At 38.2% G+C, this 26791-nt stretch overlaps 1 protein-coding gene across 1 annotated transcript in view; it reads left to right on the top strand.

Moving 5' to 3' along the window:
* The window catches only part of shot (dystonin-like protein short stop), a 1739701-nt gene that overhangs the window by 1060455 nt on the left and 652455 nt on the right, over window positions 1-26791 (top strand). The window contains exons 52-53 of the mRNA XM_090380932.1: window positions 17752-17913; window positions 19062-19232. Of these exons, the coding sequence (XP_090237058.1) occupies window positions 17752-17913; window positions 19062-19232 (333 nt within the window). The remainder of the gene's footprint in view (window positions 1-17751; window positions 17914-19061; window positions 19233-26791) is intronic.

The raw sequence follows: 26791 nt of genomic DNA, 5'->3' as shown, positions 1-26791 counted from the left end.
GCTTTCATCTGTTGTTGTGGAAGTTGATAGCTTAAATAAATATATAGGCATTAGCATTTGCCACTGCTAATGCTTTCCCCAGGCCAGAAAAGGATCCAAAAATTGCAATCAATTGCTCTGACAAGGGTGCCTCCATAGCCAGGTGGGCAGGAACAGCAGTGCGTAGCATACGCTTCTTGATTAGACCGCGGTTCGAACCCGTGACCACCAAATACGGAGGATGCAGAAAGGTCAGGGAATGACCACCGCATATCCCCAGAGCAATATGGCCTTAGTTCCTAATGCTCCTAAAAACCAAAATAACAGTATAATAGCTCTGACAAGCTGCTTGTGGAAGACCCTGGAAAGGATGGTCAGTGGAAGCCTCCAGTCGTATTTATAAGAAAATTAGCTTGTGGTATTTAGAAGCAAAAAGTGATTCCAAAAGTTTGTCCAGTTCTTCCTTGAATTTATATAAGCTATCAACTTCTACAACGACAGATGGAAGTTTGTTACAGCAATCAGCCACCCTCTGGCTAAAGTCAAATTTCCACACATCTGTTCAACAACTGGCTTTCCTCAATTTGAATTTATGCCTCCTCAGGTGTACAGTCTGAACAAGAGAAAGAGTCCCAACTGCATTGAGCATGCTCAAACCATTCAAGGCTTTATACTCTTCAATCAGATCACCTCGTAGGTGCCTAGTCTCCAGATGTTGAAATTTGCAGAATTTAAGTTGTTCTTCGTAAGAGCAATCCTTCGTTCCCCTCACCAATCTTGTTGTCCTTCTCTGTACTTGCTCCAGTAGCTCTACATCCTTCTTACAATGAAGCCTCACCTGTATGCAGTACTCAAGGTGTGGCCTGGCTTGGCTTATACAAGGGGATAATCATCTCCTTATCCCTGCTAGCAAAATTCCCATATATTAATGACAAGACCCCATGAGCTGCTTTGGCAGCCTGTCTGCACTGCTCTGAAAACTTCATATCTGACTGCACAATTACCCTCAGGTCCTTTTCTAATCTCCTTTCCAAAAAATTATCTCCTTTGCAAAGTACGTTGCTTCTGAAGAAAAGGTCCAATACTCAACCATTTAATAAGACTGGAGACATCTATCTAGATGCTTTCTCCAAAGGTTGGTGTTGATTTTTTTTTCAACACCAACGTGTTGTGGTTTAATTTCAAAGAAAATAAACACCTGGTGTTGATTTACTTTGATATGGCAAAAGCATATGACTGCTTAGAGATTTGGAATTTTAAAAGATATCTATAGTCTTTTTCTTAGGGGTCCTCTAACCCTTTTATTAAACTCTTTATTCCAAGTTTGGGTGAGGTGCACTACTTCTTGCCCTTTTTATTAGAGGAGGAATTTCCCAGGTTCAGTTGTAAGAGTTAATTCTATTACTGAACAGTTTCTGAATGACTGGACAACTTTCTCCAACCATAAATAATGCCATCTTCATTGATGTCTTTAGCATCTTTTCACAGTCATGCAATATGAGGTTTATCGAAAGAAAATTTGACCACATTAACCATGTCAACTCTGGGGCAGTGGCTAATGGTTTCAGGTTCTCAACCTTGAAGAATGTCTGCATTCATTTTGTCGAAAACGGAACCTTCACCCTAAACTAGAACGCAAGCTCGGACAAAACATCATTCCAGTAGCATTTGAGACAAAATTCTTGGAGCTTGTATTCGATGATGAGCTGACATTTTTACCACTTATCTTTTTACTGCATCACAACAGGACTGAACCTATTATGTGCCATCTCGTCCAATAATTGTAAAGAAGAACACTGCATTTTATTCCATCTTTATTATGCATTTGTCCGATACAAATTAAATCTAAATTAGATGTAGATGGATAGATTGACAGACAGACATGGTAAAGATTATCAGTCCCAAGTGTTAGACCTGGTTCACAGTTAAGCCATCTGCATTGCTACTGAGCATTTAGTATTTGTATTAGTGGTGACAAAAGATGCAAGAAAGCATGATTATACATCATCAGCCAAAAAAAAAAAAAAAAAACTTCCCATTTCACCTATGTATTCCCTCCAGTAGTTTGTTTAGTCCTTCCTTGAATTTATTGAAGCAATCCAATCCAACAGATGGAAGTTTGCTCCCACAATCACCACATGCAGGCTAAAGGAAAACTTCCACACATCTATTCTGCAACTATCCCTCCTCAATTTGAATTTACCCTCTCGTGTGCAATATGAGCAACAGAAAGAATCCCATTAGCATTGAGCTTCCCCATTCGATTCAAAGCATTAAACACCTCAATCGTTTACCATCAGAAGTAAAGGGTAGGGTTTTTACTTTCATAAAGGTTATTACTACAGTGATCTTAGACAGTCATTGCGAATGATATCTGCAATGACCATGTTCCAGCTGTTTATAACTATATAAACTGTCTAAGATCACTAACCTTTTCCCTCAAATTCCTATATATCATTGACAGAACTCAATGAGTTGTCCTGGCAGCTTATCTTCACTGCTCAGAGAACTTCCTACCTAACTGCTCAATTACCCATGGTCTTTTTCTTTCTCCACTACCTTGAGTGTAGTACTCAGTTAGTATGTTAATCTGGGGTTACTGCTACCCATATCAGTAGAGGTGGGTCCCTGGTTGTCCAAGGATAATTGGTTTCTGAAAATTCCACTTAAAACAGGGACCAAATTTTTTGTAACATGTATTTTTTACTATGTACTTATACATAGTAAAAAATGGATTGAGGGAACTGAAAAATATGACAATTATTTTATTAGACATTTTCATTATAATAAGTTGAACAATGTAAGGTTAAGTAAAGTTTATTAAAGTTACACTGTTTTTCAGTTTTATGAATAAAGAATGAATCCAGAGTTTGTGTTTTTTTTTTTTTTTTTTCAGATAAAATTGTTTCCTAGCATTTAGTTATGTCTTTAACTTCGCACTTAACTTTTACTGCATGATCATGAAGAGAGTCATTCTCACAAAAAATATTCAAATGCTTGGTCAATTTTGTCAAACTTCCTTTAATTCTTTAATTTTTAAATCCTCGTAACTCCTCGGACTCGGATAATGAATACTCAGATACTGGGAAAACCCCTGTAGTTTGCATTTGTCAATGTTAGACTTCAATTGACATTTCTCGGCCCAGACTAGATAGTGGAAGTGCTGTGGCTCAGGTGAGAGCTGAGGAGGGTGGTCATCCTCTGAATCAGCCTTTTAAAATGTACTACTTGTTTGATAGTTGTGGACTATCAGGAATGGGACAAGCTATTACCAAGCACATCAAGCTTGATCATCAGGCAACGGTGCCGTTGCCAGGTGGGCAGGAGCAGCAGTGCGTAGCACATTCTTCTTGATTAGACCGGGGTTCGAGCCTGTGACCCCCCAAATATGGAGAATGCAGAAAGGTCAAGGAATGACCACCACATATCCCCGGAGCAATATGGCCTTAGTTGCTAATGCTCCTAAAAACCAAATAACAAACAAACAATCATCAGGTATCACAGTGGCAATCTCCAAGGCAGAATGCACTTGTCCCACAGGAACTAGTTATTGTCAGTGACTCTATGTTAGTTAGGAAACACATGAAATCTAAGGAAGTGTATCCAGTTGACATGGGTGACCAATGCAATATTGAGTCAGTTCGGTGTGACAATAAGCACTGAGAAAAAAAAAATGAGACTAAGAATGTGTTATAGGTCTAATGACTCTGATGAGTACAACAAACAACTATACATTGTTCGTTGTATAAATTGAGAGGGCCAGTAAATCAGAATGTCATGTAATGAGGGATTTTAACTTTACAGTAAATTCACTTTTGTGGATTTACTGGATGTCTTTTTTTTTTTTTTTTTTTTTTTTTTTTTAATTCAACAACAACTTTTTTTTACTACAGCAGTATTAATTATTCATGCATTAAGAATCTACCGATAAAAGAATCACTACATGGCAGTGATCACAGATGGGATTGAGGAACAATGTCGGATATAACCGAGTGGACACAGTTGATCAATCAGGTTATTGGTGAGCACATCGATATCATCAACAGAATCAAAGAGCTGCTTGTCCTTATTGCAGAGCTAGGTTTAGTGGTGGCCTGTCAACCATTCTGAAATTTAACTGTGGAGAATGGGAGCAGCATTTGAAGCTATGAGAAATCACAGTGAGATCAAAAGTGATTGGTGAATGATCCAAGTGGAATATAGGACTGTCTTTGCGAGCCTATCTAAGTAGACTATAATATAGGATCAAAGTAGGCATTTTCTCTAATTTTAAATTTGCAACTTGTTCAACACCATAACTGTGAAGTATATTAAAGAGAGCCCTCGTTTGCAGTAATGGAGAGGAAGATCCTAAATTGCCCAGTTGAAAGTTCAAATCACCCAAAGCTATTGCTATGTCAGCAGATTGAATAAGTGAGAGAATAGATTCCAGCAAGTTTTCTAAATACGGAAGGTCACTGTTAGTTAAGGAAGGTGCTAAATAAAGTAATGGGGGGGATACAAGGACTAATAGATTAACAGTAGCCACTGGCAGATTTGGAAGTGATTCTTGCACTGCTTCTATTGAAATGAGCAGAAGCCTGAAAAACAAGATGCAGGATATTTCAGAGACTGCTGGGAGTCATTGCGGTACAAGTAAACACATGGGTTGTATTAGGGTAGCTAAGAATAGAAACAGGTGCATGTATACCTGCGTGTACACCAATGCTAGGAGTTTGGTAAATAAATTTGATGAATTTGAGGTATTGCTCAAAACATAAAAGGCAGATATTGTTGGGATATCAGAGACGGGGTGTCACACAGATATAAGTAACGCAGAACTGGAATTTGGGGAATACAATGTGTATAGAAAGGATAGACAGGACAGGAGGGGAGGAGGGGTTATGCTATTAATTAAGAAACACATAAAGTCCAAGGAAGTGAAGCCAGTCGACATCGATGGACAAGGCAGTGTCGAGTCAGTTTGGTGTGACATAAGCATAGGGAAATCAAAATTGAGCGTAGGAGTGTGCTATAGGCCTAATGACTCTGATGAGTATAATAAGATATTGTACAGGGAAATAGAGTGGGCCAGTAAATCAGAGAGTCTTATAATGGGGGATTTTAATTTCCCAGATATTGACTGGAATTTGTGGGTTGGTCACTCGCACACTAGCAAGGCTTTTGTGGATTTATTGGATGATTGGTTTCTACATCAGCATGTCCGTGAGGCAAAAAGAGGGAGCAATACTCTTGATCTGATTATCAGTAGTGATTCTTCATGCATTAAGAATGTGCAGATAAATGAACCACTAGGCGGCAGTGATCACAGTGTGTTGAAGTGGGATTTACTCAAGGAGGTAACTACCATCAGAGGTAAAGGGAAGGGTTTTTGTCTTCGTAAAGGCGACTATGATGGACTGAGACAGTATTTAAATTCTGTACAGTGGGACCGACTGATGACGTTGCCAACAGCGAACTCAAAATGGGAAGCGTTCAAGGAACTAATATTGGACGCTACCAGGCTTTACATACCAACTAAGAAATATTGTTCAAGGTTTAGGCCTAAATGGTTGTCAGATGAACTAATGAGACATGTGGCAGAGAAGAAAAATGCATGGGATACATACAAATTAATGGGTGACATGGAAGCCTATGATAGATATAAGTTGGTCTGTAACCAAGTCACAAAGGAGATTAGGCAGGCAAAGGCAGACTACGAAAAATCCTTGACAAAGGATGCAAAGAAAAACAGAAAAGAGTTCTTTACATATTTAAACTCAAGAAGGAAAGGGATGAATCAGATTGGTCCACTGGATATTGATGGTTCAACAGTTGAGGATCCTGCTCAGGTGCCTAACAATCTAAACGAGTATTTTGCATCTACATTCACGCATGAGGAGTTATTCAGGAAGGAGAATGATGTAGGTAAAGTAAACATTGGCAGTAAGTTGGATGATTTTGTAATAACTGAGAGGAAAGTGGAGGAGAGATTGTTGAGGATAAACATAAAAAAGGCACCTGGGGTGGATGGGATCTATCCAGTTATATTAAAGGAGGCAGTAAAGGAAGTAAGCAAACCCCTAGCCATAATTATGAGAGCTTCTTTGGACTCAGGGGAAGTACCCATAGACTGGAGATGTGCAAATGTAACCCCAATTCACAAAGTACGATCAAAGGCTGACACAAGTAATTATAGACCTGTTAGTTTAGCTTCTGTTCCAGATAAATTAATGGAGGCACTGGTTAAAGAAGCACTGCAGGATCATCTAGACAAGAATTCAGTTATAGCTCAGACGCAGCATGGTTTTGTTAAGGGCAGGTCTTGCCTGACCAATTTGATTGGATACTATGATATAGTCACAAAAGAACTGGATGCAGGGAATAACTTTGATATTATATATTTGGATCTTAGAAAGGCTTTTGATACTGTTGCACATGGAAGACTGCTGCACAAATTGGAGCAGTGTGGCATTGGAGGCAAATTGCTGCTATGGATAAGGGGATGGTTGAGTGGCAGAAGACAGAGAGTGGTAATCAATGGACACTGCTCAACGTGGACTAATGTTATTAGTGGAGTTCCTCAGGGTTCAGTGTTGGGTCCGTTGTTGTTTTCGGTGTTTATGAATGATATTGATGATGGGATATCAAGTTTAATGTCCAAGTTTGCAGATGATACAAAGGTTGGCAGAGTTGTTAAGGACACTACTGACGCTATGCTGCTGCAACAGGATCTGGAAAGGTTGAACAGATAGGCTGAGAGGTGGCAAATGAAGTTTAACATTAACAAATGTAAAGTACTACATATGGGAAACTGTAACCCCAGAGCAACGTATCAACTCTGCGGTACTACACTGACAGTGGTGGAGAATGAAAAGGACCTGGGGGTAATTGTGCAGGCAGATATGAAGTTCTCTGAGTAGTGCAGACGAGCTGCAAGAGTAGCTAATGGTGTCTTCTCAATGATATACAGGAATTTTTGTAGCAGGGATAAGGAGGTGATTATTCCCTTGTATAAGGCAATGGTTAGGCCACATCTTGAGTACTGTATACAGGTCTGGAGGCCTCATTTCAAGAAGGATGTAGAGCTGCTGGAACGGGTACAGAGAAGGACAACAAGATTAGTGAATGGAACAAAGGGTTGCTCTTACGACGAAAGGCTTAAGTTTTGCAAATTACAGAGTCTGGAGACTAGGCACCGGCGAGGTGGTCTGATAGAGGTGTATAAGGCTTTGAATGGTTTGAGCATGCTCAATGCCAATGGGATTCTTCATCTTGCTCAGAATAATCACCTCAGAGGGCATAAATTCAAATTGAGGAAGGACGGATGTCGGATAGATGTGCGGAAATTTACCTTTGGCCAGCGGGTGGTTGGTTGGTGGAACCGACTTCCATCACTTGTTGTTGAAGTTGATAGCCTAAACAAATTTAAAGCTCAACTGGACAGGTATTTCGAACGAACGGAGGGGTGAAATGGGAGTGGTGTGTGTGTGTGTGTGTGTGTGTGTGTGTGTGTGTGTGTGTGTGTGTGTGTGTGTGTGTGTGTGTGTGTGTGTGTGTGTGTGTGTGTGTGTGTGTGTTTTTTTTTTGGCTGATGCTGAATAAGCTTGCTATCTTGCATCATATGCCTCTACTAATGCTAATAAAACCTTTAAGTTTCCAGGGTGGAGAAGGCAATATAGTGATTCAATCTTTGTGAAATTTGATGCAATTTCACAGAGTATGTGGTTTGCTACATACTCTGTAGCTACATAGCTACTTCACCTCTATGAGATCCTCTCTCTTTTCTATGGATTATATTGCCCATCTATAACCTCCTAGTCATCAATATCAGTGGAAAGCCAGGTTTCAGTGAGCAGATATATGTCATAAATATGTGAGTCTTGGATTGCTCAAATTGATTTAGGTTACTAACTATACTCCTGCGGTTCTGAGGTGCCTCCGTAGCCAGGTGGGAAGGAGCTGCAGTGCGTAGCACACGCTTCTTGATTAGACCGGGGTTCAAGCCCGTCACCACCAAATACGGAGGATGCAGAAAGGTCAGGGAATGACCACCGCACATTCCGGAGCAATATGGCCGTAGTTGCTAACGCTCCTAAAAACCAAACAAACAACAACCTGCAGTTCTGAAGTTAAACATTGAACAGCCAAGATCTAGGGATTCTATGATGAGAAGAGAGCATAGTATGTGTAGATAGCAGTGACACTGATTTCTATGCATTTTAAGAAGTGATTTTGGATTCCCTTGGCAGTCTTTCCATGAATCGTTTGACTAGGTCCATGTCTTCAAAGAACAGACATCCACATTGTGACAGGACCAAGCCTAGAAATGAAAATACGGACTTTAGTGGGAATAATTGTTATACAAAGGGTACTAGGAAAGTTTTGCAATACAGCTTTGTTTATTTAATTTTTTCAAAGTAATTTCCTCTACATTCAATACACCTCTCCATCCTCCGAAACCAATCTTTAAACCAGTTCTGCCAAGTTTCACTAGGGAGTAAAGCACACTCGTTGTTCCAAGCCCGTAGAAGGTCCTCATCACTCGAAAACCGCCTCCCTTTTAGCTTCATTTTCACATGCGGGAACAGTGCAAAGTCGCAGGGAGCAAGGTCTGGACTGTAGGGAGGGTGCTCGAGAAGTTTCAGTCCTGTCGTGGTCAAATATTCGGTGCAGGCTTTGGCGCGGTGAGCTGGAGCATTTTCGTGATGGAGGTACCAGGTGTCCATTCTTGACTTTGGCCGCAGGTTCTTCATAGATCCAATGACTTTAGGCGGGCATTGTTCAGTATACCACTTAGCTGTGACTGTCTTCTGCGTGTCCAAAACGACACGTTCCACAATTCCACTCGATTTGAAAAATACAGCTATCATTTTCTTCTTTACAGATCGGGATTTTCTGACAATTACGGGTGTGTCGTCATCATCAAAGACCCATACTTTGTTTTGAGCCTTGGTCGGCAGATCGTAATAGTACAGCCAAGTCTCGTCACCTGTCACGATGTTGTTCACGTACCGAGATTGTACCTTATCAAACTTTTTTAACATCTCCCGGCACCAAGTCACACGTCGTGTCATCTGCTCTTCAGTCAGTTGATGCGGCACCCAGAGAGAACAAAGTTTCTTCACGTGAAAATGATCTTGCAGAATCGAACGAATTGCTGGTGCATTTAGGCCTAAAGTATCCTCTATCTGTTGGTAGGTCACTCGCTTGTTTTCGTCAAGCATTTTCCTCACAGAAGTAACGCTTTCCTCTGTAACTGACGTTCGTGGCCTTCCCGGCCTCTCAGAATCCTCCAGAGTGAAATTTCCCCTTTGGAATTCTCTATACCACCTGAATATCGTTGTATGATGTGGACAATCATCATCTAGTGCAAGAGTCATTTCTTCTAAACACTGGTCTATGGTTAAACCACGCACGAAATTATACCGCAAAACTGTCCTTATCTCATTTCGTGACCACGATGCCATCGCAAGCACTTTACACTCTCACTACTAATGAATAACTGAGCCCATCGACTTGGCACGGCGGGTACTATGCACTTATGAACATGTCTCAACATGCAGCAACAAGCAGCTTCCTGTGATTCATTGTTGCATCATATTGCAAAACTTTCCTAGTACCCTTATACTTTTGTTTGATTAACTCTGATTTATCTGCATTAGTAACATTTATCTGCATCTGTGTTTGATGACTTTTGGCTGAAAACTTGGAGATAGTAGCTTGAGATGTAGTGGCTTTAGCGTTTTCTGAAGGTTTGTTCTGTTTTGATCTTGGGTACAACTTTTGAGACTGGCAATCAGAAACAGGTTAATTTGCTGTGGTGGCAGCCCTATAGAGAGGTTTGTAAATCTCATTAGAAGAGGCAGCAGTTATACAGGGTGTCTCAAAAATTTTGGTACAAACGTTTAGGGAGGTAGGTAACATCTAAAGGAATGTTAATCGCATAGGAATCGCACATAACCGGAAACGTCACGGGAAAGTAGTAGCAGAGGCACAAGAAGCAGAAATGGCACAAGACAGTAATTAGTGGCAAACATTTATTTGACATAATATTAACAATGGAGAACGAGATGGATGCATTTCATGACGTTACAACAGATGCTCGAAGGTTCCATCATGAGATGCAATGCATGCGTGACACCGATGCAGCATGGATTGGCGGACACGGTCGAACACACCTGGAGTTTCTTTGACAGTAGCAGCAGTGCAGACGAGTCTCGCCAGAAGATCCATTTCCGTCTCCACAGGTGATTCATACATGATAGATTTGAGGGCCCCCACAGAAAGAAATTAAGGCTCAATAAATCAGGTGAGCATGGGGGGGGGCAGGCAACGGGTCCACCACAGCTAATCCATCGACGCCCAAAATGCCTATTCAAATGGTCACGAGCACACCTTCCATAATGGGCAGGCGCCCCATCATGTTGAAACCAAATGTTGCGTCTCACATTTGCTGGAACATCGTCAAGTAACACTGGTAGCACTTGTTCAAGAAAGATCCGATATTTAGCGGAGTTCATGCTGCCGGATGGTAACAGGTTGTTGTTGTTATTTGGTTTTTAGGAGCATTAGTAACTAAGGCCATATTGCTCCGGGATATGTGGTGGTAATTCCCTGGTCTTTCCACAACCTCCATATTTGGTGGTGATGGGCTCGAACCTCGGTCTAATCATGAAGTGTGTGCTACACACTGCTGCTCCTTCCCACCTGGCTACAGAGGCGCCTATGGTAACAGGTATGGGCCGACTAAGCAGTCACCGACCATACCTGCCCACACATTTACTGTGAAGTGATGTTGTGCCGCATGGGGGCGCACACCGTGTGGTGTCGTGAGCCCACACATGAGCATTGTGCTGATTGAATAAGCCTTCCAGAGTGAAATAACCTCATCCGTGAACAAAACATAGGCTGGAAAATTCAAGTCTTGAACACTTTCTTGGAGAAACTACTGCACAAAACCACACGTGCAGGATGACCTTGGAGGAGCAGTAATTGAACCCTTTGGAGATGAAAGGGGTGTAAGGAGTCGTGGTTGCCAGGCACGCTGTATACTGCAACGAGACACTCCTAAGGCAGAGGCAACGGCACGTGTGCTGGTAGTAGGATTATTCTAGACGGCATTCAACACACTTTCTTCCATGGCGGGAATTTGCGTTGAATGTGGTCTGCCTGCACTACTTCTGTTACCTCTAAATGACCCAAAATCGCACAAGTTTTGATGCACATGCGCAAACAAACGGTGGTCCAGTACATGTCTGTCTGGGAAGCGTTCTTCCTAAATTCGTTGAGCAGCTCATCCATTGCCCTCTGCTAATCCATACACTAGATGCATGTCTGTGAGCTGGCAGACATACACTAGGTGCATGTCTGCCAGCTTACAGTTCGTATATTGATGCATGCTCTTCATGTGGCGACTGCTGCTTGAATGAGTAAACCAGAAATTTTCCCTCTCGCGAACTGATGAACAGCACCGTCTACCGACTTACTGTGACATTTCTGGTTATGGATTCCTATGCGATTCACATTCCTTTAGATGTTACCTACCCCCCCCCCCCCAAACGTTTGTATCAATATTTTTGAGACACCCTGTATTTGCATATGTTGCCTGAACTGATGTTGAAGATTCCACTTGGTGACTCTGATCTAGTAATGTAGAGGTACAGGCAGGAGTATCCCGGAGAGGAGGGTAGGCGGTAGAATGGTGTGATTTACATCAGTGGAGTCATCTGACAGAGTCTGTTTGGCAGTAATTTGCCCTGTTGAAGGATTTGAGTTGTGAATGTTAACAAGTAACAAGTAAATTAATATTTGCAACATTTGGAGAATTGGAGCCAGTGGAAGATGAAGATCTGGTATCCATAGCAAGGATGTCATCAGGTAATGGAGAATTCTTATTCCTGTAGAGAGCATTTGTTTCAAGATTAGGTTCAGAATTCTTTTTAGCTTCACTTAAGTGGGATGTGTAATAACTGACCTGAGTTTCAAACTTCCACATTGATGTCCAAAATTTCAGCATGTTGATTAGTTAATATTGCTTTTATGCTGCGAATCTCTGTGGATAGCTCATAATTTCCTTTATCGTGTGTATTAGAATCCAGGGAAATATCAGCCTTTGCAGTATGAGGAAGTCTGATTTGCTGAATTTGATGGAGGATTTTCTTCATAGTATTAAAAAATAGTTCCTGGAATTTATGTGATTGTAGAATAGAAAAGGTAGGATTCTGAGTTTCAGTAGAGAGGGAGTTAGCATTGAGATCTTCTGAGAGTAGAGACATGTGTGTTTGAGTTGATGCATCTAAATGGAGACAAAAAGGAGAGATTGAGGGCTTCTTCAATGAAAAATTCAGAGTTAGTATTTCCAGTTATCAGCATGATATTTGACTCAGAGTGAGACATTTTAACATTGCTAGTGGAAGAGGAGGGAGATGCCTCAGGCTCCATGCTGTTTTTAGTTGAAACAATTATAGGGCTTTTCTGCAAATTGCTGAGTTGACATCTGTCACAACTTCTGATGACTTTTAATTTTTTCAGATCAGATTGTGTACAGTCATTGCATATTAGTTGCTTACAATCAATACATTGGATAATGGGGTCAGAGCTGTTCCACAGATGGTGCAGACCCTAAAATTTTCACAGAAGGTAGTATTAGTCATATTAAATTAACTGATTGAACTGTATACTCATTACTCATACTATATGTTGTTGACAATATTATTATTATTTTTTATTTACTTTTTTTTTTTTTCTTTTGTATTTGTGATTTTCTTAGGCAAATCCCAGAAGAGGCAGTCCAATACAGCTGGACATTTTGAGTGAATAACAGTTCAGAAGCTGTAGCGTTACTTAAAAATATCAATATTGCCATCAGTTGTGGTTTTGTAAACAATTGACAGAGTGACTAGACAGTCGCCTTAGTTGTCCAACAAATGTAGTGAAATCCACAGAAAGCAGGGGGTGTGAAGTAGGGAGGGGAGAGCAGAGTGGCTAAGCAGAACTCTAATGACGAGCAAGTTCAAGTGTCTGTTGGACACATGTAAAGTTGAACTACAAGATAATGGCTGATTGCATGTGTATAAAGAAGCAGAGCAAGAAGGAACAAATTCATTTAATACTTAACTGTTGTCTGCTCTAATAACACAGCACTTGCATTTGGCAAATCAAAGGGCCTATCTTTATGTGGAAACACTAATAGAAACTTAATACTGCTATTAAAAGCACACAAATAAAGAAAGGTTTATGGAGCACATCATGCAAACAGCCGGACACAATCGCACCCCCCAGCGTAATTTGGAGCGGATGGAGAGGTGAATGGGAAGTGGGTTTTTTTTGACTAATGCTGTATAAACTTGCTTTCTTACATCATATGCCACTACTAATGCTAATGTCAGAAGGATCTTGACATGGAAGGATGTAAAAATCCATGTACTTTCCACTACATGATGAACTTTCCACTGATTAAGTCTGCAAATTCAACTTCCGTGGATGATTCAACTTCCGTGGATTCCCTGATGACCTAAGCAACGCCAATGTTGTCAGGACTGAATGTGGCTGCTCCCTTGAGTAGAACATCCATATTTCTGGATTCTGCATTCCTTAACAAATTAGTGTGTAGGCTTTCTGTCACCAATTCTTGTACAGAAATGTCTTGAAAGCCTAGCTGCTTCCCCAATAATATTGATAATGATACAAAAACTTAAATTTGGCAGCCTTCTAGTTTGAGACCACCAGCCACAAACATGCTGAGTCTGTTCTCAAACTTGCTTCATTTTGGTGGAGTTCCATTTCAGGTGTTGTGTCCCTGCATGTCATATTCAATACTTCCAAAGGTGTAATATCAGAATGGGAATTTCGTCCTCTGAATGTCTCAGAGGACGAAATTGTCCAAGACCTGAAAGAACAGAAGGTAACACAGGCAGTAAGGATCTTAATCACAGGCTGAAGAAAGATTTTATTCCAACTCCCAGCATCATACTAACTTTTAGTCCACCAAATCTTCCTTTCTCAATGAAAGTCATTTGAACTGTCACTTTCATCTATATATTTGGAATCCAGTTATAAGTGTCAGAAATTTCAATAGTTCAAAACAGTCTGTCAAGATAACTCAGCATGGCCAAAATATGGATCCAGGGAGCATGTCCAAGCTACTGTAATGCCTCAGTTGCAAGAAGTTAATTTTAATGAAAATTACAAAGGCAATCATTGAACTTTCTCTAAAACTTGTGAGGAGCTAAAATACAGGAACGTAAGGGCTGCGTAAAGCATGCAATTTAAAAAAAATTGAAAATTATAAAATTACAAAAAAAAAAGAGAGTAATGTCAGTAAGTTTTACCTCTCAAGAATCATTGCCAGAATCGAAGTCTTGAGCTGATAAGTACGTCGCTGCTGAGGTTAAGGGCTGTGGAGATTTAGAAGGGGTTGGCCACTCAACCTTACGAAAGAACATATTAATGGATGACTGGACAGTGGCTTTTTTCTTTTCATCATAGGTTTATTTGTAGCAGGCAAGCATATTATTCACCCCTCTGTTAACTTTTAAGAATTGTTCGCTGTCAGGATCCATCTTCTCAAACCTCATTGCTGATGCAATTTCACTAAATGTCATTGCCTTCTCTCTGGTGATGAAGCATCTCAGCTCCTCATTTGGTTCATCTTGAGCTTCAACAGCATTTTCTTCTTTCACTATCGCTGCCTGCAAGTCAGTAAGTTCTTCTTCCTCTATTAACTCCTCCACGTCTTTGGCATCAACCTCCAACTGAAGTAGCTCTGCAATCTTTTGTGTAATCTCTCCATACGATTCATATTTTTCTAATCCTTCAAAGCCTGTTACGAGCCGTGGGCATATTTTCGGCCATACGCCATTTTAACAACTTTTAATAATTTCCGCCCAGGCCTTATTAATGTTTAAGATGGTGTGGTAAATATTGTAAGATTTCCAAAAGTCTCTTAGCATAAAATTTTTCTCATTGTCTGCTGCAGACAATGCCTGAGCAAATGTTGTGTATAAATAGTATGATTTTAAATTCGAAATAATACCCTGATCCAAAAGTTGGATCAGTGAAGTCGTGTTTGGTAGTAGAAATATGACTCTCACGTCTGAATTGAAATCATCTAGATGTGTGGGATGTCCAGGATCATTATCTAATAGAAGCAAAATCTTGAAAGGAAGGTTGTTGTCTTTACAATATTTTTCAACATCGGGAATAAAGCAGCATTTAAACCAAACCTCATAGAGAGATATTGTTATCCATGCTCTCTGGTTCAATCAGAAATGCACAGGGAGGTTGGCTTGATTGATGCCCTTAAATGCACTAGGATTTCCAGAAAAGTACACAAGCAGTGGTTTTAATCTGTAATCTCCCACTGCATTAGCCCCAAGCAAGAGCGTGGTACTATTTTTGATGCCTTGAAGCCTGGCATTGTATTTTCCTCTTTGGCAATATATGTTCGATCCAGCATTTTTTTCCAATACAGAGTAGTCTCGTCAAATTAAAAATTTGATGCATTGAATAGCCACCTTCAACAATAATTTTTTTTCAACACATCACAAAATTTCTCTGCAGCCACAGAATCGGCACTGGCAACTTCACCGCATACTTTAACATTGTGGAAACCAGTGTGATGCTTGAACTTATTAAACCACCCATTGCTTGCCATGAATTTGGGTTGGGGTTCACTGTACTTATCCTTATTGTCTTTATAAATACTTGTTGCTTTGAGACGCCTCCGTAGCCAGGTGGGCAGGAGCAGCAGTGTAGCACACGCTTCTTGATTAGACTGGGGTTTGAGCCCATGACCACCAAATATGGAGGAATGACCACTGCATATCCCCGGAGCAATATGGCCTTGGTTGCTAATGCTCTTAAAAAACCAAATAACAAACAAACTTGTTTATTTTGCTTCAATGGCCATTAGACTCAGGGCACTCACTTCTGAATCTGATTTTCCATATTATTAACAGCTGTTCCACCTTAAATATAGCACCTGAAAACTGTGATCACTGTTGATCTTAAGTGCGTTGACCCTTTGACATGTTCTTTGATATGTGCACTATCCTTTGAATTAGTCCATACATGGACTAATTCAATGTAACATAAGCCAGAATATTTTGTAACATAAGCCAGGGGAACACATTTCACCATAATAGCTTAAAAAGCCACACAATTGCAGTTATTGGTATTATCGCAAATGCAATAAGATCGAGTTTACTACCCATTTATAATTAGTTGCACTAAAAGAAAAGCCCAATAAACTGGAAAGTGCAAATTGTTTTTATTATTTTATGTTCATAACCTCCAGGAATGTGCTTTAGAAAAATATCACAAAGGCATTCAAAATTGATTCTTATAACAGGAACATATGATAACAATGAAACTGTAGTGCAATTTCCATTATAAAAATTACCTTTTAGAGAGAGAGAGATAAATGGCTTAGTAATATAGTGAAATTTTCAACTTCCAAGGACTTTAAACGAATTACAAAAAAAAAAAAAAAAAAAATGTGTTATTGGAATCACATTACCTCCATTTATTCCTATGGGATGCAAAATACATTTCCACGATTTTTAGAGTTTGCACCCGCCAGCAAAAACTTACGTAAAGTCGAATTTCTGTAAGTCGGGGAGTTCCTGTACAAGAAAAAAAAATACAAGTAAAAGAAATACAAGTTAGAAAAGAAAGTCTCATATCCAGAAGCAAGAAGACATTTACAACCCATGTCAAGGCATCTGTATGCTGAAGCCTCCCAGAGATTTCATTCAATATCAGTTCATACTGATACCTCAGTTCTGCCATGCATCTCCTTTCTGAATAGCCTGGATCTTTGTCATCTTCTACACCTCAAAACAACAGACTATAGATAGGACTGCCGACACACCAGTGTCAGCACCTCCTGTAAGAACTATCCAAACAGAAAACACAGATTCTCTTAGGAAAAAATACACTGATTCTTATTTGAGAATTGTGTTTTAAGTGATTGTCCTTAAAACAATTCCAAATAAATAAGAGTTAGTGTGTTTCAAGAATTATGTTTTAAGTAGTTGCCCTTCTCAAACTGCCCATAAAATATTTTAAATGATTTTTGTGTTTTTGATGATTTATAAATATAGGGTAGAAGATTTAGACCATAATATGCATCCAATTCAGCTTTATAAAAAAAAAAATAAAAAATAAATTGTGAAATCTATACAAAAATTTTTATATTTTTTCATTTGGAAGCTCCTGTGAGCAGTAAATTTTTTTGTAGGACTTAAATTTAAATTGGAAAAGGATGGCTGCAGTGTAGATGCATGTAGATTTGCTTTCCACCGAAGAGTACATTGTTGGAATAAACTTCCACCTACATTGGAAGTGGATGATTTGAATAAATTTAAAGAAGGATTTAGAAAAAAATATTTAAGGGTTATGTGAAAAGGATACGATATATATATATTTTTTTTTATCTGATGCTTCAAACTTGTATTTTCACTTTACTTTAGCAACTATGAACTAGTGGTATAGCCAGGGTAGGGTCAGCAGGTACATTGTACCCCTCTCCCAAATGTTGAAATCTGGTAATGTGGCACTTTTTTTAGAAACAAATGGCACCTTTTTTATATATTGCAATTGATGCCTTTTTTTCTGAGTGTACCTGCTGACAAAAATACTGGCTATGCCACTGCTATGAACACTCACTTACTGACACTCTCTCTCTCTCCCTAAAAATTTGTTAATGTATAAAATTGTAATATTGCCATGAATTTTTGTTTAGCTACTTACAAATCTATTCCTTTTTTTTTTTTATATTTATCACAGGCCTTCCACAGAAACCATATTGTTCCTTTAAGCAAGCAAGTTAAAGAGATAAACAAAGTGGGGCAAGGTCTTATTCAGTCAGCCTCACCTGGTGTGAATACTGAAATATTGGAACGAGATTTAGATTTACTCAATGACAAATGGAATAATCTCAAAGAACAAGTATGTTCCTATTTATGATTTATTCATATCTTTGTCTTTCAAAATTATAATTTTTTATGCTTGTATATTTCAAGAATGATTACCATAGGGTGGAAAATGCCATCAGAATTTTTCAAAAGCAATGAAACCTGTAGACTAATGTGAAAATAAAAAAGGCGAACTCTAATAATACCACAAAACAAGTATAACTCAACAGTTATGAATTGTACTTGGAAAGGTGCGATTCTCTCATCGCATCTTGAAGGAAGGGAACACCCCTAGGTCAGGGGTGTTCCCTTCCATTTTCTTTGATTTATATGCTTCTCCTATCTGGTGCTTTTTTTTTTTTGTTTGAATGCTTATCACCACCCTCTCATTTTTTCCATTACGTTTTAACTTATGTTTAGCTTACCTTAGTGAATTCTATTATAATTAATTTTACTTATTATGGTTTAATTTTCAAGGTTAATTTTCATATTTGTGTTTGTTTTAGACCTGTCATTTGGCAGAGTCAGTGTACAAATTTGCATTTTGTTGTACATTTGTTTATTTAACTATGAGGGGTGATCATTTAATTTGTGGACTGGTGCAAGATCTTATCTTAATTGTCATCTTCTGAATCTTCTGTGGATTTCTCCTCGAAATACTCTCCCTTGAACTTTACACACTTTCACCACCATTGTACCTACACATTAAATGCTTCTTACAAGCCATTTTTCAAAAGACTTTGAATTGCTTCTTTTGTGGCTCTGCAAGCATTGTTGTGGAAGACACAAAATGCTTGCCTTTCAGAAATCTGACTTACATAGAGTTCTGTGGAACGTAACCCTTACGTAAGTCTGGGAGCGGCTGAATTTCTTCATCTAATTAAATATACTCTGCTTGCCAATGCATGTAATTTTCACATTGCTCTGAGTGTAAAATTATTATCATTATGAAACTCCTTAATATGAAGTATAGAGTGAGGTTTTTATTGGCATTAACTTATCAGAAAATATGCAAATATGGAAAAAATAATAGTAAAAGCTGAAAATTAAAATTTATGCAAAACGAACATTTTTAATTGAAAATTATTTTAGAAAAATCTTTGCTTTTATCTGAAAATTACTTCATATTACATTTTTTTTAATATTTTTTATTTTATTTTATTTTTTTTATCATTTTAAAAGCTGAGCGATAGGGATAGACGACTAGATGTTGCATTGCTTCAATCTGGCAAATTTCAGGAAGCATTGGAAGGTGTTCAAAAATGGTTGGAAGATACAGAGGATATGGTGGCAAATCAGAAACCCCCTTCTGCAGATTACAAAGTAGTTAAGGCCCAACTTCAAGAACAAAAGGTAATTTATTTATTTTTTGGCAGTTTAATTTAATAACTGCATATACTGGTTTTTAAGAGACAATGATTGTTAAGAATTCTAGAATTTTTACAAAAAAACTTCTTTTATTCCCCTGAAGAAAGAAAGAAAGCCATTCCTTAAGACTTAACCTTAGAAAGCACAGTATGATTTTAATGATTTATGGCTTTCTGATGTTATGTTATGTTGTTGTTATTTTGGTTTATAGGAGCATTAGCAACTAAGGCCATATTGCTCCGGGGATATGCGGGGATATTCCCTGACCTTTCCGCATCCTCCGTATTTGGTGGTGACGGGCTGGAACCCCGGTCTAATCAAGAAGCATGTGCTACGCACTGCTGCTCCTTCTCACCTGGCTACGGAGGCACCTATGACTTTCTGAAGAATGCCATTAATCATAATTAAGGTCTGTGACTCTTATCTTTCTAAAATATAGTGTAGAATTCAATACAGTAGCGCTTTAGTCAGTGCTGTATTGAATTCTTTAGAAGCTGTTGTATATCCAATAAAGAACATTAACTTTGACTTCTTATTCTCAAGTAGTGTTGAGTAAAGTTTTTGCATATAAAGAGGCATTTACACTTCTGAAATAAACAGGAGACACGGGTACATCTTAAAGATTATGGAATTTATTTTATTTACATTTTACAATTTTTCAAAATACAAAATAATTCAACAAATGTACTCGTCTGTTTGTCTGTTTTATATTTATATATCAAATTAAACACTCTTTTATAATTTTATTAATAAAAACAACAATCATAAAAATCTGTAAAGTAAAAATGAACAGAATTCCAGTTTAAACCTTTGATACAGCATTAAAATTCCTGTGTCTTTTTTCATTGCTTCAAAACCGGAGTTTTTGAGGAAATGGGTGATCACAAAGAATTGTCTAAATAAGCAGTTAGTTGTGTAGTATATTTATTTTTGATTATTTTCATTAAAAAAAAATAAGAGTTTGAGTTAAATAATTTCATCTTATCTTGAATTTGAAGAAAGATGTAGATCTGTTCAAAAGTCCTAGCTATTTCAATGAAGATCATTATGCTGAAAGAGTTCAGAATCAAAATTGCCGTTGGTTAAATACTTGTGAACTGTTGAAGTCTCTTTTAGAATTCTATACACATTGTTTAAATTTCGTTGATAAATTGATTTGCATTAAAGTGTCCTTCCTCTTTAACTATAACTTCATCTTTAATTTTATTTCATTTGAGGAAATATTTTGCGAGATTGCTTTTTTGAATCTTCTTCTTTCATAATATTAATTTAGATTAAAAAGAATTTATAGCACATATCATTTCTATTATATATTTTCCTTTTCCCTATAGATCCAGATTTAAGGAGAAAAGCTTATAAGCTTATAGCACCTTATATTGAGCCACAATGGGAAAATTTCTATCAAACCATCACAACTGCTGGTCATCCCTTTAATATTCTTCCACAAGCTACTCACATACCTTATTATTACGCAGACAATTTTTTCCAGTCACCAAGGTAGTCCACCAACCTCTGCATCCTCATTTACCATAATGAACCTCTCCATTAAAAACTAGGGAAAGGTCTGCACTCCATAATGGCAAGCCTATTATGTAGGGGTTAATGCTGAACCTTTAATCACCATCCCAGTTGATTCCCAAATAAACCACTGTCCAAATGCCATCTTGCATTTATCTGTATACTCCTCTGTACCATAATGGTCCCATTACCAAATTTTGTATTTAACCAGTAGTGTCATTGCTCCCACAGCAAAATTTGCCCCTCCAATTAAAGGATGCAACAAAAGCACATCCATTTACATGTTAAGCTATGCAGCAATATTACAAACCCGATTGTGTCGGGCATAAGTCTATTTGAATTCAGTGGCTGTTCACTGAGTGGATGAAAAGAGTGAAACCCATATTTACAGGAATTCATGTTCAACTAGTTGGCGCCTCAGTCTTATGGTGTCACATTTGGGTAAAAAGTAAATTATACAAAGATGGCAACCAATTTTATATTAACAGAATTACATTTTTTTGTAAAAATAAAAAAAATCACTTTATAAATGTGAATTTTTTTTATAAAAGCAGGCAGTGCATTTGTAGAGATGCTCTAAATTACTGTAATAAACATATTATTACTGACACTTGAGTAATGAAGAAAAAACATTATGACATAATCTATTTTATTCTGTGATGGCAACTTGGTTTATTGTAAACAAAGTTGCAACAAAGCAACAAGGGCTTCTGAATTGGCAAAATATATCTGAAACACTTAAAGATTGTGATAAATCTTCTGCACAAATAATAGAAGATTGTGATGCTGTAGTCACTACCATAGCAAGAAATTTGGTGCTAACAGCAAAGTCAGAACATTCAACCCCACCAAACTTTACTCTAGAAATAATAATTTTCATTGAGTCAAATAGCAATAGCTTTGCATTTGCTATCATTAGATGTTATCTTCGTAACATGCTACAAACAATGATGAAATAGAAATGTATGTAAAAGTACCATTCAAAAATGTGTTCCTTGGTTTTTTAATGTTGCTGATTTGTAATCAAGGTGGTTCTCCTATATTTGATATCCATTTTTTTTTTTTATCCAGTAACTGTGCCCTCACCTTCCAAGGTGCCTTTTACTAATGTCTTGCTTGAAACATTGCGTAATGCCATAAGTCTGTACACTAAGTTTATCCCTATATGCTGAGTCTCAACAATAAAAATTTGTAGTCTGCCGGAGAAATAGCATTAGCATTAGTAGGGCATATGATGCAAGAAAGCCAGCTTATATAGCATCAGCCAAAAAAAAATAAATAAATACAAAAAACACTCTTCCCATTTCACTCATCCAATTCACTCCAAATATTTGTCTAGTTTTGCCTTGAACTTATTTAAGTTGCTGATCTCCACTACAACAAACGTTCCCCTCACCAATATCATTGCCCTTCTCAGGTACTCATTCCAGCAGCTCTACACCTTTCCTAAAACAAGACCTTCAGACCTGTATACAGTACTCAAGGTGTGGCCTGACTATTTCTCATACAAAGGGACAATCACCTCCTTACCCTGCTAGGCACCTCCGTAGCCAGGTGGGAAGGAGCAGCAGTGCGTAGCACACGCTTCATGATTAAAACGGGGTTCGATCCCGTCACCACCAAATACGGAGGATGCGGAAAGGTCAGGGAATGACCACCGCATATCTCTGAGCAATATGGCCTTAGTTGCTAATGCTCCTAAAAACCAAATAACAAACAAACCTTACCCTGCTAGAAAAATTTATGTATATCATTGAAAGACACCATGAGCTACTCTTGCAACCTTTTTGCACTGCTCAGAAAACTTCATATATGACTGCACAATTACCCTCAGGTCCTTTTCATTCTCCAACTACCCTGAGTGTAGTACCAGTACTTTACTTTTGTCAATGTTAAACTTCAGTTGCCACCGCTCAGCCCATCTGCTCAACTTTTCCAGATCCCGCTGCAATAGCGTACTATCCTTACTGTCATTAACAACCCTGCCAACCTTCGTATCGTCTGCAAACTTAGACATTAACCCTGATACACCTTCAATTGTTTTCAGTATTTATCAATGATATTGATAAATATTGAAAACAACAATTGGCCCAACACCTGGGGCACTCCACTAATAACATTAGACCTTGAAGAGCAGTGTCCAATTGATAACCACTCTGTCTTCTTCCACTCAACCATCCTTTTATCCATTGTAACAACTTGTACTTGATGCCATACTGCTCCAATTTGTACAGTAGTCTTCCATGTGCCACAGTATCAAAAGCTTTCCTAAAATCCAAGTATAACACAGTAACACATTTCTCAGAGGTTGGAATAAACCAGGCATTGCTAATTCTTGGCACGAGTGTCATCAGGTGGTGCACTGAAACATTTTATGAGGCCCACTCATAAAATTTCTTTGTTACCCCAGTGTTCTCGTTATTAGTTTATGCTTACGTATTGAAGTAAAATTATGTAACGTTTTAGAAAATACATTTTTGGTTTAATAATAAACTAAAAATTATAAATTTACAACTAAGAAAGTATTGCTTATTACTATGTTCTGAACATCAAGGCAGCCTTAAAATGAAATACAGGCAGTTCTCGCTTTACAAGTTTTTGCTTTACCAGTTCCTGGGATTACACGTTTTTTTTTTTTCCCTACTATCAACAAATTCGAAAATATGAACTTTGATTTCAAAAATTGAATGTTAAACATTCATAAATACTGCATTCCAAACCACGTATATAGCTATACAATACAGTGTACCCCGCTTTACGATATTAATCCATTCCAGAGACACCATCGTATCGTTAAAATATCGTAATGTGAACCACTAACACATTGTTTTTTGCTAATTTGTTTCAAGATCTCGGAAGTTAAAATTTTTGCTGTATAACTAAGCTATTGGCTTGGATTTATCTCTCTAAAATGTCATTTTTAAGGTCACGAGCATGACCTTAAGGCCATCTAAAAAGTCATGAGTGTGGTTGGTAAATTGTATTAGTTACCAATTCAAATCAATAAAATGCACTACACTTTCATCGTTATCATATGTTCCCGTTATAAGAACCAATTTTGAATGGCTTTGTGATATTTTTCTAAAGCACATTTCTGGAAGCCACGACCATAAAACAATAAAAACAATTTGCAATTTCCGGTTTATTGGGCTTAAGTTATGGTGAAATGTGGTTGACCTTTACTGAATTCTTCAATCATATTAAAAAAAAAAAAAAAATTCTGAATCTTCTCTTCATTCCTTTTGTTTTAAGCTTTGTAAACTTGTTACTCCACACGAATCGTGTTAGTTGCAATTTGTGTGCGCCGGTAAAAAATGCTTAAGCATGCAGTCATGAAATTTATCAAGAAAAGAAAATATTTTCTTGGAAACAAACACCTCTTGAAATATTTCTGAAGAAGATGACTCCTTGTGCAACAAACCAATGAGTGCCAAGCCAATAATGAGTGATCAATGAGTGTGCATTTAGTCGATGATGATGAAGAATAAACATTCTTTAACATTTGTAAGTCGTAAATAACTTCTCTATTCTTATAATTTGCTTGATTTTACAGGCTTGATTTCGTGATAAATCAATCATTGTTCAAACATAAACCAATTAGCCAACTAATTTCATTGTTGAGAACGTAACCCATATTTTTAACCTTATGTCGATGGGAAATAAATTCGCACTTTACGAGTTTTCACTTTACAAGCATGCACCAGGAACAAATTACCTCGTAAAGTCGAGAACTACCTGTATTTCCTTAATTATTTGGATACATCTGTCTAAGTGGTATGTATTAATATTTTCATAGTTATAATGAAGAACAAATACACAAATGTACGATTACCACCAGGTGTGCGTGCGTTTGTGCTTGCGTGTGCACACATATGTATGCATGCATGCATGCATGTGTTCAGGCACATACAGACTTGATGCACTCATACCCAGACTTAACTCCAGACTTAGATATCAACAGATTTGCTTTTCTATAAGTCTGTTGTTGTACAGCCAGTTCTGATTTGTTGTTAACCATTGCAATGAAATTTAGTCATGCCTCTTGTAGATTATAAGCATTAGTATTAGTAGAGGCATATGATGCAAGAAAGCAAGCTTATGCAGCATCTGCCAAAGGGGGAAAAAAAAAACTTCCATTTCACCCCTCCGTTCGTTCGAAATACCTGTCCAGCTGATCCTTAAATTTATTTAGGCTATCAACCTCCACAACAAGGGATGGAAGTCTGTTCCACCAACCAACTACCTCTATGGGTACCTCCCTGAGTCCAAGGAAGCTCTCATAATTATGGCTAAGGGTTTGCTTACTTCCTTTGCTGCCTCCTTTAATATAACTGGATAGATCCCATCCACCCCAGATGCCTTTCTCGTGTTTATCTTCAACAATTTCTCCTCCACTTTACTCTCAGTTATTACAAGATTATCTAGCTTACTGCCAGAGTTGAATACACCTCTGGCATTCCCCTCGCTGAATAACTCCTCATGTGTGAATGTCAATGCAAAATATTCATTTAGTTTGTTAGCTACCTGAGCAGGAATATCAACAGTTGAACCATCGATATCAAGTGGACCAATCTGATTCATCCCCTTCCTTCTAGAGTTTACATAAGTAAAGAACCCTTTGCTGTTTTCCTTTGCATCCTTTGTCAAAGATTTCACGAAATCTGCCTTCTCCTACCTAACCTCCTTTGTAACTTGGTTACAGACCAGCTTATATCTATTCTGGGTCACATGTTAATTTATATGTATCCCATGCATTTTTCTTCTCTGCCATATGTCTCATTAGTTAATTTAACATCCATTTAGGCCTGAACCTTGAACAATATTTCTTAGTTGGTATGTAAAGCCTAGTAGCTTCTAAGATAATAACATCATCAGTTGGTCTCAGTGTATAGAATTTAAATACCGTCTCAGACCATCATAGTCACCTTTACGACAGCAAAAACCCTTCCCTTTACCCCTGATGGTAGTTACCTCTTTGAGTAAATCCCAGTTCAGCATACCGTGATCCACCTAGTGGTTCCTTTATCTGCAGGTTCTTAATGCATGAAAAATCACTAATGATAATCAGATCAAGAGTATTACTCCCTCTAGTTGCCCGAACATGCTGATGTAGAAAACAATCATCCGATAAATCCACAAAAGCCTTGCTAGTGTGTGAGTGACCAACCCATTATAAGACTCTCTGATTTACTGGCCCACTCTATTTCCCTGTACGTTTCTTATTATACCCATCAGAATCATTAGTCACACTCCTGCCCTCAATCTTGATCTTCCAGTGCTTGTGTCACACCAAACTGACTCGACACTGCACTATCCGGTGATGTCGACTGGCTTCACTTCCTTGAATTTTATGTGTTTCTTAACTAATAGCCTAACCCCTCCTCCCTTCCTATCCTGTCTATCCTTTCTGTACACATTGTACTCCCCAAATTCCAGTTCTGCATTCCTTATATCTGTGTGACGCCACGTCTCTGATATCCCAACAATATCTGCCTTTGATGTTTTGAGCAATACCTCAATTTCATCAAATTTATTTATCAAACTCCTAGCATTAGTGTACAAGCAAGTATAGATGCACCTGTTCCTATTCTTAGCTACCCTAACACAACCCATGTGTTTACTTCTACCGCAATGACTCCCAGCAGTCTCTGAAATATCCTGCATCTTGTTTTGCAAGCTGCTGCTCATTCCAATAGAAGCAGTGCAAGAATCACTTTCACCTCTGCCAGTGGCTACTGTTAATCTATTAGTCCTTGTATCCCCCTCAAGCTAGTTTTCTGACCTACCTAAAACTGCCTCGATAGCATCAGCAAATATTCTTGCACCCTTTCTATTTAAGTGGATCCCATCCCTGTAGAAGCAGTCTATCCTGTTAACAAGTACAGACCGGGCTGAAAAAAATTCTACCCCTTGAGCCTTGCACAGTCTTTCCCGGGCCGAATTGATCGATAACGCTCTCATCATATACTTCCTCCTCTCGTGTCTGGGCAGAATTGCAGACACTTTCAAATTTAACCCTAATTCAC

Source organism: Mastigoproctus giganteus, chromosome 9 (genome assembly GCF_048544385.1).
Source record: "Mastigoproctus giganteus isolate SK-2022 chromosome 9, ASM4854438v1, whole genome shotgun sequence".
Classification (NCBI taxonomy): Eukaryota; Metazoa; Arthropoda; class Arachnida; order Uropygi; family Thelyphonidae; genus Mastigoproctus; species Mastigoproctus giganteus.
Note: the sequence above shows the minus strand (reverse complement) of the source record. Positions and strands in the feature narration are given on the sequence as shown.